The 15,427-nt window shown below is 40.4% G+C and overlaps 1 protein-coding gene across 1 annotated transcript; it reads left to right on the top strand.

Annotated features, from left to right (window-relative positions):
• Positions 1-1,849: 1,849 nt before the first annotated feature.
• Positions 1,850-15,174, top strand: LOC114458304 (C-type lectin domain family 11 member A-like). Its single transcript, XM_028440701.1, has 5 exons — positions 1,850-2,153; positions 2,925-3,036; positions 11,097-11,204; positions 11,443-11,526; positions 14,534-15,174. The coding sequence occupies exons 1-5, from the start codon at positions 2,070-2,072 to the stop codon at positions 14,944-14,946; spliced, it is 801 nt and encodes a 266-aa protein (XP_028296502.1). The 5' UTR covers positions 1,850-2,069; the 3' UTR covers positions 14,947-15,174.
• The last annotated feature ends 253 nt before the right edge of the window (positions 15,175-15,427 follow it).

The raw sequence follows: 15,427 nt of genomic DNA, 5'->3' as shown, positions 1-15,427 counted from the left end.
GCAATGTTTATGGTATAGCGTTAGCATGACTCGTTGTTAGCTATCAATGCTGTTAGATTTGTGAAAAATACACGCATAAAAGTCCAAGTTGTGTCTATATTTCTTTTATTGTTGACTATCATCTCAAACATGTATTGAAAAGTTGTTTTTAAAAACAAACACAGGTATTTTTTTTTGTCATCTTAAATGTCAACATCACATTGAGTAATTTCTATGATAGTTTAAAGATAGCTGTTTTTTTATCTTCTTTTCTGTTACTCTCAAAGGCCCAAATTAAATGGCAATATTTTGTTAGTTGGTGTAGAAAAATCTTTGACACAGTTAAACTTAAAATGTGCATTTTTCTAGGCATGAGCAGAAGATGCAATGTTTATGGTATAGCGTTAGCATGACTCATCGTTAGCAATCAATTCTATTAGATTTGTGGAAAATGTAGGCAGAAGAGCCCAAGTTGTGTCTATATTTCTTTTGTTGTTGACCATCAATTTAAACTTGTATTGAAAAATAGTTTTATTTTAAAACAAATACCGTTATTTAATATTGTTCTAACACATTTTAGAGCAGCTACTGTATTGACACACTTTTTCACTGGTTCCTTTGAGTCTAATCCTTGGTCTGATTCCACTCGGGATAAAAGCAGCTGTGTGACTGTACATGTGCGTCGCTGCTGGACTTTACCTTGGTCTCAGTGGCTTCCCTGGAAACTCTGGATTCTTGTGGCCTTTCAACTGGCATACCTCTCGCTAGACGCTCACATGCTCAGACACTTACATAAGGCTTCTTTTTTCTTTATCGTCATAATTTCCTGAGCAGGTTTACCCTCCCACATTTCTTTCCAACACTCAATTAACAATTCTTCTACAGGCACGATCACAATGAAGCTCTTTGTTGGATAATTTGTCTATAATTAATATGCATATGAAATTATATGAGATCAAAGTAAATTTCCCGAAGAACAGTTGTCTAAATAAATGAAACCTAAACATGATATTGAAAAATGACTTGCTGGAATAATCACGCAGAAGTCATGGGAATATCAAAGCGATCAGCAGATGCCACTGAAGATGACTGGCAGTTGACAGTCAAATCATGTCAGGAGATCAAAGTACATTTCTGAATAAATGAAACTTAACACATTATTTAAAAAGAAGACAGAAAGAACTTGCCGGAATTAGTACATGGAAGTCAAAGAAACATCAAAGTGATCAACAGACGCCTATGAAGAATACTGGCAGTTGACAGTCAAAACATCTCAGAAGATCAAAGTAAATTTCTGAATAAATGAAACCTTAAAACATCATTCAAAAAGAAGACGAAAAGAACGCATTGGATTTATTACGCGGAAGTTAAGGAAACATCAAAGCAATCAGCAGACGACTCTGAAGAAGACTGGCAGATGACAGTTGAAACATGTCAGGAGATCAAAGTAATTTTCCTGAAGAACAGATGTCTGGATAAATGAAACCTTAACATATTATTTAAAAAAAAACTTGCTGGAATAATCACACGGAAGTCAAATGAACATCAAAGCGATCAGCAGACGCCTCTGAAGGAGACTGGCAGTTGACAGTCGAAACATGTCAGGAGATCAAAGTAAATTTCTGAATAAATGAAACCATAACATATTATTCAAAAGGAAAACAAAAAGAACTTGCTGGAAGTCATGTTGTGTTTGGGATTTTTCCCACGGCTTGAGGAATCATCGTCCCTCGCTGACCGAACCCTGGAGGACAGAAGCCTAACAACCCGTCGGTGTTTGTGTTTCTTTTTCAGAGAATGCTGATGTCAGGTTTGTGCTTGTTAGCTCCAACTTGTTTTTGTAATCCTTCGTCTCCTCCCGTTGTCCAGGCCGCAGCTGTAAACACAGATCTGTTGTTGATCTGTGAAATAAAGGTCAAATAAAAGTCAAGGAGCTGCCTGTGTCTCTTCCTGCAGTGGTCGATCCAGGAGGGAAAGAGTAAAAAAAAAAAAAAAAGAAAGAAAAAGGAGAGACAGAGAGGGAGCGACTCAGAGGGAGTGAGAGAGCTGCTGGAGAGGGAAAGCACAGAGCTTATACTGGGAAGCTGAAAATGGGACCAGTTGCCACCTCGGTCGCTCTGCTGGGTTTGTGCACTCTGGGTGTGTGTGTTCCTGCACACGGCGGACCCACACAGGTTAGGACCACACACTCACACACACACAATGATCTGCTTTCAGCTCAAACTGGGAATGACATCATCACAACTGTTAGACCTGAGGCGTAAACTGTCACACCAGTGAGTTCACCACCTGTAGTCATAGAATGGATTTCAAAATAAAACATTTCTAACAGGGTTTGTACCTGCTTATATCCTGCCTATATTCTGTCTCCATATTGCCTATGGTCTGCTTATATACTGCCAGTGTTCTATTTATGTACTGCATATATTCTGTTTATATACTGCCTATAATCTACTTATATACGGCCTATTTCTGTCTATGTACTGCCTATTTTCTCTCTATATACTGCCATATATTCTGTTTATATACTGCCTGTGTTCTATTTATATACTGCCTATATTATATCTATATACTGCCATATATTCTGTGCGCATCGTACTGAGATTGTATATGCGCATATATGTGCATACGGGCACATGCGCACTACCGGAAAATTTATTTTTGCAAAAAAAAGAAAAAAAAGAAAAAAAAAATCCTTTTTGTTTATTTTTGTTTTCAAAGTGAACGGATACATGTTTTATTTGTTTATTGAATTATGTTAGGGTTATAATCTCAATATGGAGGTAAACTCAGACCGTGACACTGTAACCAAACAAGTGGGTCACCAGTTGAAATGGACACCAGTTGGATTAGAACACCAAAAAAGAAAACAGTAAAAAAGAAGATGGAAATGAAGTCTGACTTGATATTCATGAATTGTACTTTCTATAATGTAAATTATACAGGTGTCTCTGCTAGTAAAGAGGGCGAGAGGCGACGTTCCTGACGTTCTTCCAGATCCTGAACCAGAGCCAACCAGCCCAGCCTCAGACTTTGAGAACTCCTACAACTACATCCGTAAGTCACTGATGTAAAACACCTCACAGCTGAGCCAACGGTGAGAGCAACAACTGCTCCTAACACACAGAAATACAAGAGTTAGAGACACTAACCGTCTTCTAATGTCTACATGTATATACAGGCTTTATTCTGTCTATATACACACTTTATACCATCTAAAGTGTTACCATATATATATATATAGCCTTTATATTCCTTAAATTCTATCTATTCAGTGGGGGACAGTCACCCCAGTGGTATCTGTGTCTTTGGGCAAGACACTTCACCCACTTTGTCTCGTATGAATGTAGTGTGTGAGTGAATGTTGGTAGTGGTCAGAGGGGCCGATAGCGCACTATGGCAGCCTTGCTTCCGTCAGTCTGCTCCAGGGCAGCTGTGGCTACAATAGTAGTTTACCACCACTAAGTGTGGAGTGAAAGAATAATGCCTTAATTCTGTAAAGTGCTTTGAATGTCTATGATAAAGCACTATATAAAATTGATGCATTATTATAATTATTATATACTGCCGACATTCTGTCTATATCCTGTCTATATTCTGCTTATATAATGCCTATATTCTGTCTATATAGTGCCTATATTCTAACTATGAAGTGCCTATATTCTGCTTATACAGTATATAGCCTATGAATCCTTTATTATCAACAGCAAACCCTTCTATTCTCCCGTGAGTTCGCTTCATTCATCCTGGTTGGTGTGTACATCCCACCGTCAGCTGATGTGTGCGAGGCACAGCGCACATTCGCCGACCAAATCCTGTGCATGGAGCGGACCTACCCGGACTCTTTTATTATTGTGCTTGGTGACTTTAATAAAGGGGACCTCTCACACCAGCTCCCCAAATATAGACAATTAATTAAATGTCTGACCAGAGAGGAGAAGACACTGGATCACTGTTACACCACACTAAGCAGTGCTTATCACTCCGTTTCCCGTGCTGCACTGGGCCTATCGGACCATTTGATGGTCCACCTGATTCCTTCATACAGACAGAGGCTGAAGCTCTGTAAACCTGTGGTGAAGGAATCTAAACAGTGGACCAGTGCAGCAGTGGAGAATCTCCTGGAGTGTTTGGACTGTACTGACTGGGATGTTTTCAGGTCTGCGAACAGTTCTCTGGATGAGTTTACAGACGCTGTGACGTCCTACATCAGCTTCTGTGAGGACAGCTGCATTCCATCAAAGACCAGGGTGAGTTATAACAATGACAAACCCTGGTTCACAGCTAAGCTCAGAGGGCTGAGGGCAGACAAAGAGGATGCTTTCAGGAGTGGAGACAGAGCCAGGTACAGAGAGTCGAAGTACACGTTTGGAAAGGAGGTGAGAAAAGCCAAATGTTTGTACTCAGAGAAGCTACAACATCAGTTCTCTGCGAATGACTCGGCTTCTGTCTGGAGAGGCTCAGGCAAATTACAAACTACAAGCCCAGAGCCCCTGCTGCTGCTAACGACCTCTGCCTGGCCAACAGTCTGAATAACTTCTATTGTAGATTTGAAAGACAATGGGACAGACCTGACTCCAACCCCCCTCACACCTCTGACCAGCCTCACTCCAACACCTTCACCCCCAACATCAAAGCTACAGTCTCACCACAGCTGCTTACAGAGGCTCTCTCCCCTACCCCCCCCCTCACAGAGACACCTTTCTCCATCAAAGAGAGAGATGTAAATAGACTTTTCAGGAGACAAAACCCCCGTAAGGCTTGTGGACCGGACTCTGTCTCTCCTTCCACCTTAAAGTGATAGTTCGCCTATTTTAGACATGACGTTGTATGCAATCCTCATCATCACTATAGTGCATACACATTGTTTCACTCAGTGGTCACCTCCCTGGTCCGAGTTCTGGCCGTTTGAAGTTGGTCAAGAAAGTAGTCCCGGTTAGTTTCCGGGGCCACAAAACTGTGCGTTTTTAATAGAAAAAAAGATATGCGTTTGAAAGCTTGATTCATTTACCTCACAAAACCGCCCATAAAAAAAATTCATACCTCCAGTTTTAATCGGCACTATTTTCTCTTCCGTTTCCATCAATCCGCGCTGCCGTCAACGTCATCGGTTGTTGTGTCTTTGTTTATTTGGTTTGTGTTAACTCTCGTCTGTGTTTCAGGGATTCCTGTTTGTGGCTCCACCCCTCAGTGATGTCTATGTGCTTGGCTGGTGAATGATTAGCTCCCTCGTGTTTTCACCCAGGTGTGGCCCATTCCCAATCAGGCCTCCTCCACTATTTAGCTGAGTGCCTGGACACAGTATGGCTGCGGGATCATTGTGTGTTAATTATGTTGTGTCTTTGTTTATTTGGTTTGTGTTAACTCTCGTCTGTGTTTCAGGGATTCCTGTTTGTGGCTCCACCCCTCAGTGATGTCTGTGTGCACACCTGGGTGAAAACACGAGGGAGCTAATCATTCACCAGCCAAGCACACAGACATCACTGAGGGGTGGAGCCACAAACAGGAATCCCTGAAACACAGACGAGAGTTAACACAAACCAAATAAACAAAGACACAACATCGGTGCGCCTAATCCCATCAGCTATTGATAGCGCGACTCGCGGACAGCATGTCTGACTCCGCCGATGGCAACCAGCGAGAGACAGCTTTGGCTGGTTGCCATCGGCGGAGTGTGTATGCACTATAGTGATGGTGAGGATTGCATACAACGTCATGTCTTAAATAGGCGAACTATCCCTTTAAAGCACTGTGCTGATCAGCTGTCTCCAGTGTTCACAGACATTTTTAACACCTCACTGGAGACATGCACCGTACCAGCCTGTTTTAAGGCCTCCACCATCGTTCCTGTCCCTAAAAAGCTGAGGATCACAGGACTTAATGATTACAGACCCGTCGCTCTGACATCTGTGGTCATGAAGTCCTTTGAACGCCTCATGCTCTCCCACATCAAGGACATCACCGACCCCCACCTGGACCCCCTGCAGTTTGCCTGTAGATCCAACAGGTCTGTAGACGATGCTGTAAACCTGGATCTCCACTTCATCCTCCAGCACCTGGACTCCCCAGGCTCCTACGCCAGGATCCTGTTTGTGGACTTCAGCTCTGCTTTCAACACTATAATCCCAGCTCTCCTTCAGGACAAGCTTTCCCAGCTGAACATGCCAGACTCCACCTGCAAGTGGATCACAGACTTCCTGTCTGACAGGAAGCAGCACGTGAAGCCGGGAAAAACCATCTCTGCTCCCCGGACCATCAGCACTGGATCTCCTCAGGGCTGTGTTCTTTCTCCTCTGATCTTCTCCCTGTACACCAACAGCTGCACCTCCTCTCACCAGTCGGTCAAACTCCTGAAGTTTGCAGACGACACGACCATCATCGGTCTCATCTCTGATGGAGACGAGTCTGACTACAGGTGGGAGACGGACCGGCTGGTGTCCTGGTGCAGCCAGAACAACCTGGAGCTCAACGCTTTAAAGACAGTGGAGATGATAGCAGACTTCAGGAAGAACCCAGCCCCCCTCACCCCCCTCACCCTGGGAGACTCTACAGTGAGCTCTGTGGAGTACTTCTGCTTCCTGGGGACCATCATCACTCAGGACCTCAAGTGGGAGCTGAACATCAGCTCCCTTATCAAAAAAGCTCAGCAGAGGATGTACTTCCTGCGGCAGCTGAAGAAGTTCAGTCTGCCAACAAAGATGATGGTGAACTTCTACAGCTCCATCATCCAGTCCATCCTCTGCTCCTCCATCACCATCTGGTACGCTGCAGCTACGGCCAAGGACAAGGCCAGACTGCAGCGTATCATCCACTCTGCAGAGAAGGTCATCGGCTGCAATCTGCCCTCCCTCCAGGACCTGTACGCCTCCAGGATTTTGAGGCGTGCAGGAAAGATTGTGGCCGACCCCTCCCACCCCGGTCATAAACTGTTTCAATCTCTCCCTTCTGGAAGGAGGTTTCGGTCCATCAGGACCCTCCAGACACAAAAACATGCAGTATTTATCATTATTATTATTATTGTTGCTGGGTTGTTCTTTGTTTTTTTTTTTTTTTTTTTTGTTTGTTTGTTTTGTGCACCAACTACCAAGACAAATTCCTTGTACTGTCCTTAAAACTGTACATGGCCATTAAAAACATTTCTGATTCTGATTCTGTCTATACACTGCCTATGTTCTGTCTATATTCTGCTTATATATTGTCTATATTCTGCTTATATATTGTCTATATTCTGTCTATATCAGTGACATGCCGTGAGCACTAGGGTTGGGTAGGCGGGGCGTTGCAAATCGAGACCACCAATGTCGACACGAACGACAATTTCATATGTTTCTGCTGGCAAGTGTTTATATGTCAAAATCAACATCGTAAAACACCATTAAAGAAACAAACAAGTATTTACTATAGCCTCCATACTCTCCCAACAAGATATATCTCATGACACAGCAGCGCAGCTGTTGTTTTTGTTGGAAACACAGAAACACGGTGAAAATGACAACAGCCGGTTCAGTGACGTGCATCCACAAAGCCAATCCTTCCCCTTGTACCATGCACTGTGGAAAGTACGAACAATGTTCTGACCTTTCTTTTGCTGAAGGTCTGGTAGCTCAGGTGTTGGTCTCCCATCTTTTAAAGGCTGTCGTTTTTCCTCAAAAGAAAGTTGTGAACATGTCTTGAACGTCTCTAGCGCTGTCATCCTGCCTGTAGTGTTATCCCGCCCACTAGCTACAGAACGTAGCAGCAGCTACGCTTTATCAATTCACTAATGCACTGTGAATGTACGTATCGCATTTAGCATAGCACGGTTATGTCCAAAGTCAGCGTAGAGCGCTACCTTTTTACGTAAAAGGTTTTCATATTGGGGAACTGACTACCCATGTGCAAACACATATAAACACATGCAATGAGGGCCAAACAGCAATGTGCCTTCGGGAGAGGGTGTGGCCTCCTCTTGCCTTACTCAGCACAGGGCCATAGACTGTAAAAAGAATGGACGACACACACTCACAGGGAAATTAAGCATTTTTTTTTGGAGCTCTCTCTGCTGACTGGCTGCAGTATAGGTCATAAACCCCGCCTCCTCAATGATAACAGATGGCATGTGGGTCAAACTGTAACGTTAAATTACTCTTCACGTAATTTTTTTCCAAACCTAAACTCTGCTGTCATCATGAGTTAATATCACCCTACATTGTGTTCAAATGCTCATTTTTCTGTGAAGTTTGTTTTAAATAAGTTATTTGAGGTTATTAAAACAGGATTTGACGTCATATATGACGATGATTGACAGCCTCAGATCTTGCGTAGCTCTCTTTGTGAATAACATAAGCAGTTAAGGAAAGCCGAGACATCATTAAACTTTTCCGTTCAGTTTTTTCATCTTTTTTGAGCTACTTGTACTAGTACTAACCTCTATGATCTGATCATCTGAAGAAGACGTTTGTAGAATTTCCAGTGGGAAAGATACTAATGTTCTTGGCGTAGCTGGGCTGTGTAACTCATCAGGGCAGTACACTAAACAGTCGGGGGCGTGTTACCAGGGCTCCTCCCACCGGACCCTACTGCGCAGACTGTGGCTCCAAATGATGTGAAATTTGCAAGATGGCTGTGCCCCTAAGCGCTGTATTTTGGCTTCATGAACGTTGAGTGGGATCAGCGACAGTGCACGTCCACTGCACAGGACGGAGACTTGTGCAGCGTCTCTGTCGTACCAGGAAATAGCGTTGTTGAGTATGTTGGGCTATGAAAAGCACAAAATGCGGACACTTAAACTTATAGGTACTATCGGAAACTGAAAAATAAATGATAATGATATTATAATTAAAACAGATAACCAAAATTTCAATTTACCCTTAGATAGGCAATGCCTGTCCTAACTACACAGTCTATATTCTGCCTATACACAGCCTATAGACAGCCTATAATCGCTTATATTCTCTCTATATACTGCCTATATTCTGCTTATATTCTTTTTATATTCTGCTTATATACCATCTATATACTGCCTACAATCTGTCTATAGCCTGCTAATATATTGACTTTATTCTACTTATTTATAGCCTATATTCTGTCTATATTCTGCTAATATATTGCCTATATTCTGCTTATATACAGCCTATAATCTGCTTATATTCTGTCTATATGCTGCCTATATATTCTGCTTATACCGTCTACATACACCCTATATTCTGTCTATATGTTGCCTATATTCTGCTTATATACAGCCTATATTTTTCTTATATCAGCAAGTATCTGAGTCTGGATCTTTAAAAGCTAAAGACCAAGTCAAAAACCTTGGTGTTCTGATTGACTCAGATCTGACATTCAGCATCAGATCAAATCTATCACAAAAACATCTTCTACCACCTAAAGAACATCTCCAGAGTGAAAGGTTTAATGACTCAGAAAGATCAGGAGAAATTGGTCCATGCTTTTATCTCCAGCAGACTGGACTATTGTAATGGTCTTCATCAAACATCTACAGCTGGTTCAGAACGCTGCAGCTCAGGTATGAACCAGAACAAAGAGGTCAGAACACATTAGTCCAGTTTTAAAGTCTTTAGACTGGCTTCCAGTCAGCCTCAGAGGAGACTGTAAAGTTCTGCTGCTACTGATGTATAAATGTGTGAATGGGTTTGGTCCAGAATACATCAGTGAGATGTTAGTCAGGTTTGAACCCAGCAGGTCTCTCAGATCTATGGACACAGGTCAGATAGTGGAGCCCAGAGCTCACAGTAACCATGGTGATGCTGTGTTTAGTTGTTATGCTGCAAAGAAGTGGAACAAACTGCAGCAGAGCTGAAGTCAGCATCACATGTGAACATTTTTAAATCAAAGTTAAAGGAACTTTTTTCTCTACTGCGTATGATTGAGAGAGAGATTTATGGTCAAATTGATGATGTAATGTTTGTTGATGATTTTAATTGATTTTACTGATGATTTTAAATGTTCTTATTGATTTTAAGATGTTGAATGTTTTCTGTTGCACTTTTTGATCATGTAAAGCACATTGAGTTGCCTTGTGTTTGAAATGCGCTATACAAATAAATTTGCCTTACCGTGCCTTGCCTTATATACTGTCTATATACAGCCTATAATCTGTTTACATACAGCCTATAATCTGTTTACATACAGCCTATAATCTGTTTATATACAGCCTATAATCTGTTCATATACAGCCTATAATCTGTTTACATACATCCTATAATCTGTTTATATACAGCCTATAATCTGTTTACATACAGCCTATAATCTGTTTATATACAGCCTATAATCTGTATATATACAGCCTATAATCTGTTTATATACAGCCTATAATCTGTTTACATACAGCCTATAATCTGTTTATATACAGCCTATAATCTGTATATATACAGTCTATAATCTGTTTACATACAGCCTATAATCTGTTTATATACAGCCTATAATCTGTTTATATACAGCCTATAATCTGTTTATATACATCCTATAATCTGTTTATATACAGCCTATAATCTGTTTACATACAGCCTATAATCTGTTTACATACAGCCTATAATCTGTTTACATACAGCCTATAATCTGTATATATACAGCCTATAATCTGTTTACATACAGCCTATAATCTGTATATATACAGTCTATAATCTGTATATATACAGTCTATAATCTGTATATATACAGTCTATAATCTGTTTATATACAGCCTATAATCTGTTTACATACAGCCTATAATCTGTTTACATACAGCCTATAATCTGTTTACATACAGCCTATAATCTGTTTATATACAGCCTATAATCTGTTTATATACAGCCTATAATCTGTTTATATACAGCCTATAATCTGTTTATATACAGCCTATGATCTGTTTATATACAGCCTATGATCTGTTTATATACAGCCTATAATCTGTTTATATACAGCCTATAATCTGTTTATATACAGCCTATAATCTGTTTATATACAGCCTATAATCTGTTTATATACAGCCTATAATCTGTTTATATACAGCCTATAATCTGTTTATATACAGCCTATAATCTGTTTACATACAGCCTATAATCTGTTTACATACAGCCTATAATCTGTTTACATACAGCCTATAATCTGTTTATATAAAGCCTATAATCTGTTTACAGTGTCACGGCTAGCCGGTCTGGACCAGGCCATCCATAAACTGAATGTGGGTCATTACACCCTGGATGTGAAAGTCAACCAGCTGATGGATCGTGTGTCCAGGATGGACAGTAAGACAAGCTTGTACATGATATATAACATGACATATATAATATGACTTTAAATGGAAAATAAATTCTTATGTATTTGGGAGAAAAATATTTAAAAATATTCATCCAGAAACGTTACATTTTTAGTATATTTTTCATTGACTGATACATGTTGTATCATAGCGTGAGATCGAATCATTACTTTAAGTCTCTCGTGCCTTCACTGATTATTAATCGTGTTTTCTGTCTTGGTTTCCAGCCAAAGTTCTGGAGCTGGAGGACGACGTACGTGAAGTTTACCAGCACAGCAAAGACAACCGTAAGGAGATGGGACGACTGGAAGGTATAGACCAAGGTTTATTCCTACATCAAAATATACTTTCTATTTACTGTCTAAATACTGTATATATTAGCTTTTTATACTGTCTAGATGCAGCCATTATACTGTCTCTATATTGTCTATAAACCGCGTTGTTAGACCCCGAAATGTAACAAGACCTGAATCATTATTAAAAAAAAATAGAACCCAAAATGTAATAACTGGTCAATAATGTAACAAAAGTGCTGAGCCTGAAATGTAATTACAAAAAAAATGAATAAAACCCAAAATGGTAGAACTGATGCTGCACCCAAAACGTAAAAACTTTTTGCGTGTATATAAATATACACAGACACACTTACACATATTTACGCAAACACATTTGTGTATGACACTTCTCTCTACATTGAAGCAATAAGGCCTTTAATCCATAAACTTACTTTGTGATGTAATTAAATTATTACACTATTAGGGGAAACATGTTTTGCTTACCCCATAATGTTATAACAAATGCAAAAAGTTTTTATGTTTTGGGCTCAGCATCTTGTTACATTATTGACTAGTTATTACATTTCTTTTAATAAGAATTCGGGTTTTGTTACCGTAAATATCGGGCTCTAACACACGCAAAATGCGAAAACTTTTTGATTATTACACGATGAGGCAGGGAAAAACATTTTATTACATCATATACTGTATATACAGTGGGGCAACATATTCAGACTTTTCTTATATACATATTAAAACTTTCATATATAGTCAGACTTTTCATTTATTCCATATATTTCCAGTCATATTAATAATAATAATTATTACTAATATTAATAAAGCCTTTTGGAGAACCTCAACATACTGTTACATTATTGATCAGTTGTAACATTTTGGGCTGAGCACTTTTCTTACATAATTGACCAGTTATTACATTTCATGTTTTATCACATTTATTTTTGTAACATTTCGGCTCGTTGTTACATATTGGGCTCTAACACGTCTATTTACAGTATGTCTATGTACTGCCTCTTTACTTCTTATTTACTGCCTCTAAGCAAAGAACGCGGGACGACTGGAAGCTAAAGATTATTTCGGAGCGTTAAAGTTCACCGTGACCTCGTGCACTCACCTGGAGGTCTAGAGGCAGTCACATGATGCAACACGCTGCATCATTAAAGCAAACGCCACAGTAATGTGTGCAGAGGAGGCCCTGAGGCTCACGCTGACATCTTTACAACTACACAAATTATAGCGTCGTCCTCCAAACAGCAGCGGTTGCTCAGGACGTCTGCAGCCACGTGTCCTAACCTGTCTCTGTAGTACCACACGCTGTGAAAGGCCGCGCACGTCACCCGTGCTACGTACGACTGACGCAGGGAATGGATCAGTTCAACTGGTGACATGTCAAACATTCACGGCCATAGAATAAAGACAGAAATTATGCCTTGATTATTTCATCCTTACATGAATAACATTAAACCGTACTGAATGTTTATTGTTTAGTTTAAGACATCAAATCTGTTCCCAGCAGCAGCCAAACAGTTAGACTGGAACACCATAAACGCCACAAAATGAGAGAAAAAGATAACAAATAATACCAAAATGTACAAACACAAAAATACACAAAATGACACCAAAAACACACCAAACAATCACAAAAATACACAAACTGAGAGAAAAAAACCAAATAATACCAAAATGTACAAACAAGCACAAAACAACAACACAACTACACAAAATGGGAGAAAGAGATACCAAATAATATCAAAAGATATATACAACCACAAAAATACACAAAATGACACTAAAAACACACAAAACAACCACAAAAATACACAAAATGACAATAAAAAAAAACTGTATTTGAGTTTAAATAGTTGTCGGTGTATGGACATAAACAAGATTTTTACTAGCACTTGAAAGTATTTTCACCATGAAATGTAACAATGTGTAATATGTTGGAAAATGTTTTAAATAATAATTCTTGACATTAACATACTTCAAAATGCCACAGTTAGCCTCAGAATGGGAATATCGACACCAAATGAAAGCTTAGATTCTATTCTTTCCACTAGATTGCGTTCTGTGAATCTTTAGGAAAAATTGGGCACCACCAAGCAAAAGTTTTTGCAATTTTTTAGTTTGCGCAATGACGGGTATCATCACTTAAACCAGTACAGCTCTTTACATATTACATAGTGATTTGGTATTGAAAAACCTTTCTTTTGGTGTATCATATGTCAGATTATGTCAAACATTGCGTAAGTGGGGCAGCCAAAAGTGATCCTGGACAAGCCCCCAATTATGTTACAGCCCGCTCTAGGATGTCTATCAAAAGGCTTGAGGGGCCGCAACATAAACAGGATGCCAACCAGAAACATCGATCGTCAAGTGTTAATTAAAGCAAAGTTCTTAAAAAGTAACAACAGAATTAAAAATAACAAAGAAAAAAAAAGGGGACTGGAGACCCTGGCCAAACTGAACAAAAGTAAGGAGGACATTGGGCCAACCCTATACAGGGCCGTCTCACCCAGCGTCCACCCTCTAAACTACAAACACTTACAAAGGACTAAATCTACTTAAATAACTCAGAAACAGGACTACCAGTAATCTCCAGTCCAAACTAAAATGCCAAACTCACAATCAAGTGGTGAACAGAAGGAACTCGCCACACGCCTGCTGTTGTGCCTCCTTCCTCCTGGTCCTCTCAGCCCTTTTACAATAGCTCCTCCTCCCTCTCCACCTGATCACTGAGATTACTGATCTGAATCAGGTGTTTTAGGTGAGAGGGAGGAAGGGACAAGAACAAGGGAGTCAGAAAGAGCAGTCTGCTGCAAAGGAAGCAGAGAACCACGATTGTGCCTGTAGCTTTACATGTATCAGGGTTATTGATTACGACATGTATCAGCGTTATTGATTATCTTAATAAATCTAGGCACCTGTGTGAGGTGAATAAACTGACTGATGTCTAGGCCATTTGAAACACCAGCATTAAAAGTTCTACGCTGACAACACCATCTGCTCCTTGTCAACCTCGTAGGTTGTCAGAAAGGCCTTCGGCTGGGCTACAAGTGCTATCTGGTCTACAACAACCTGGCAGATTACGCAGGAGCGTCCAGGAAGTGCATGGAGCGAGGAGGTCGGATGGCTATGCCCAGAGACCGCCGGGAGCAGGAGGCCCTGGCCGACTACGTCAAGTCCTTCTTCAGCCCTGGGAACTGGCCCGTGTGGCTGGGTGTCAACGACCTGCGTTCCGAGGGCGCATACGTGTTCGACGATGGGACCCGGGTCTCCTACTTCCAGTGGAGGAAGCACTTCCTGTCCAGCCAGCCGGACGGAGGGAGGCGGGAAAACTGCGTAGCCATGTCGTCGGACGACGGCGACTGGTGGGACCACTACTGCGATCGGACCATGAACTACATCTGCGAGTTTGACGACAGGGTGGCGCTCTGATCGCATATAGAGTGGGCAGAACTTGTGTCCCGATTGTCTGCACGATGCAAAAAACTTGGTCTCAGTCAGATTTACTGAAAGTAAGAAACAGTCAAAACCCAATTTACTGACTTTATGACAAAAACACAATAATGTAAGTAAAAGTGCAAAAGGACAAAAACACAGAAAGTGACTCCAAAAACAGACAAAATGACAACTAAAATAAACAAAATGAGAGAAAAAGATACCAAATAATATCAAAATGTACAAAAATACACACAAAACAACAACAAAATGACACAAAATGGGGGAAAAAGAAACCAAATAACACCAAAATGTACAAACAACCACAAAATGACACCAAAAGCACACGAAACAACAACAAAAATACACAAAATAAGAGAAAAATATACCAAAAGATACATTCAACCAGAAAAATACACAAACTGGCAAGAAAAAACCCATAAAACCACAACAAAAAAACAAAACACACAGTCAGATT

Source organism: Gouania willdenowi (assembly GCF_900634775.1).
Source record: "Gouania willdenowi chromosome 24 unlocalized genomic scaffold, fGouWil2.1 scaffold_320_arrow_ctg1, whole genome shotgun sequence".
Taxonomy (NCBI): domain Eukaryota; kingdom Metazoa; phylum Chordata; class Actinopteri; order Blenniiformes; family Gobiesocidae; genus Gouania; species Gouania willdenowi.
The sequence above is the reverse complement of the archived record's forward strand: the minus strand, read 5'-3'. Positions and strand labels throughout refer to the sequence as shown.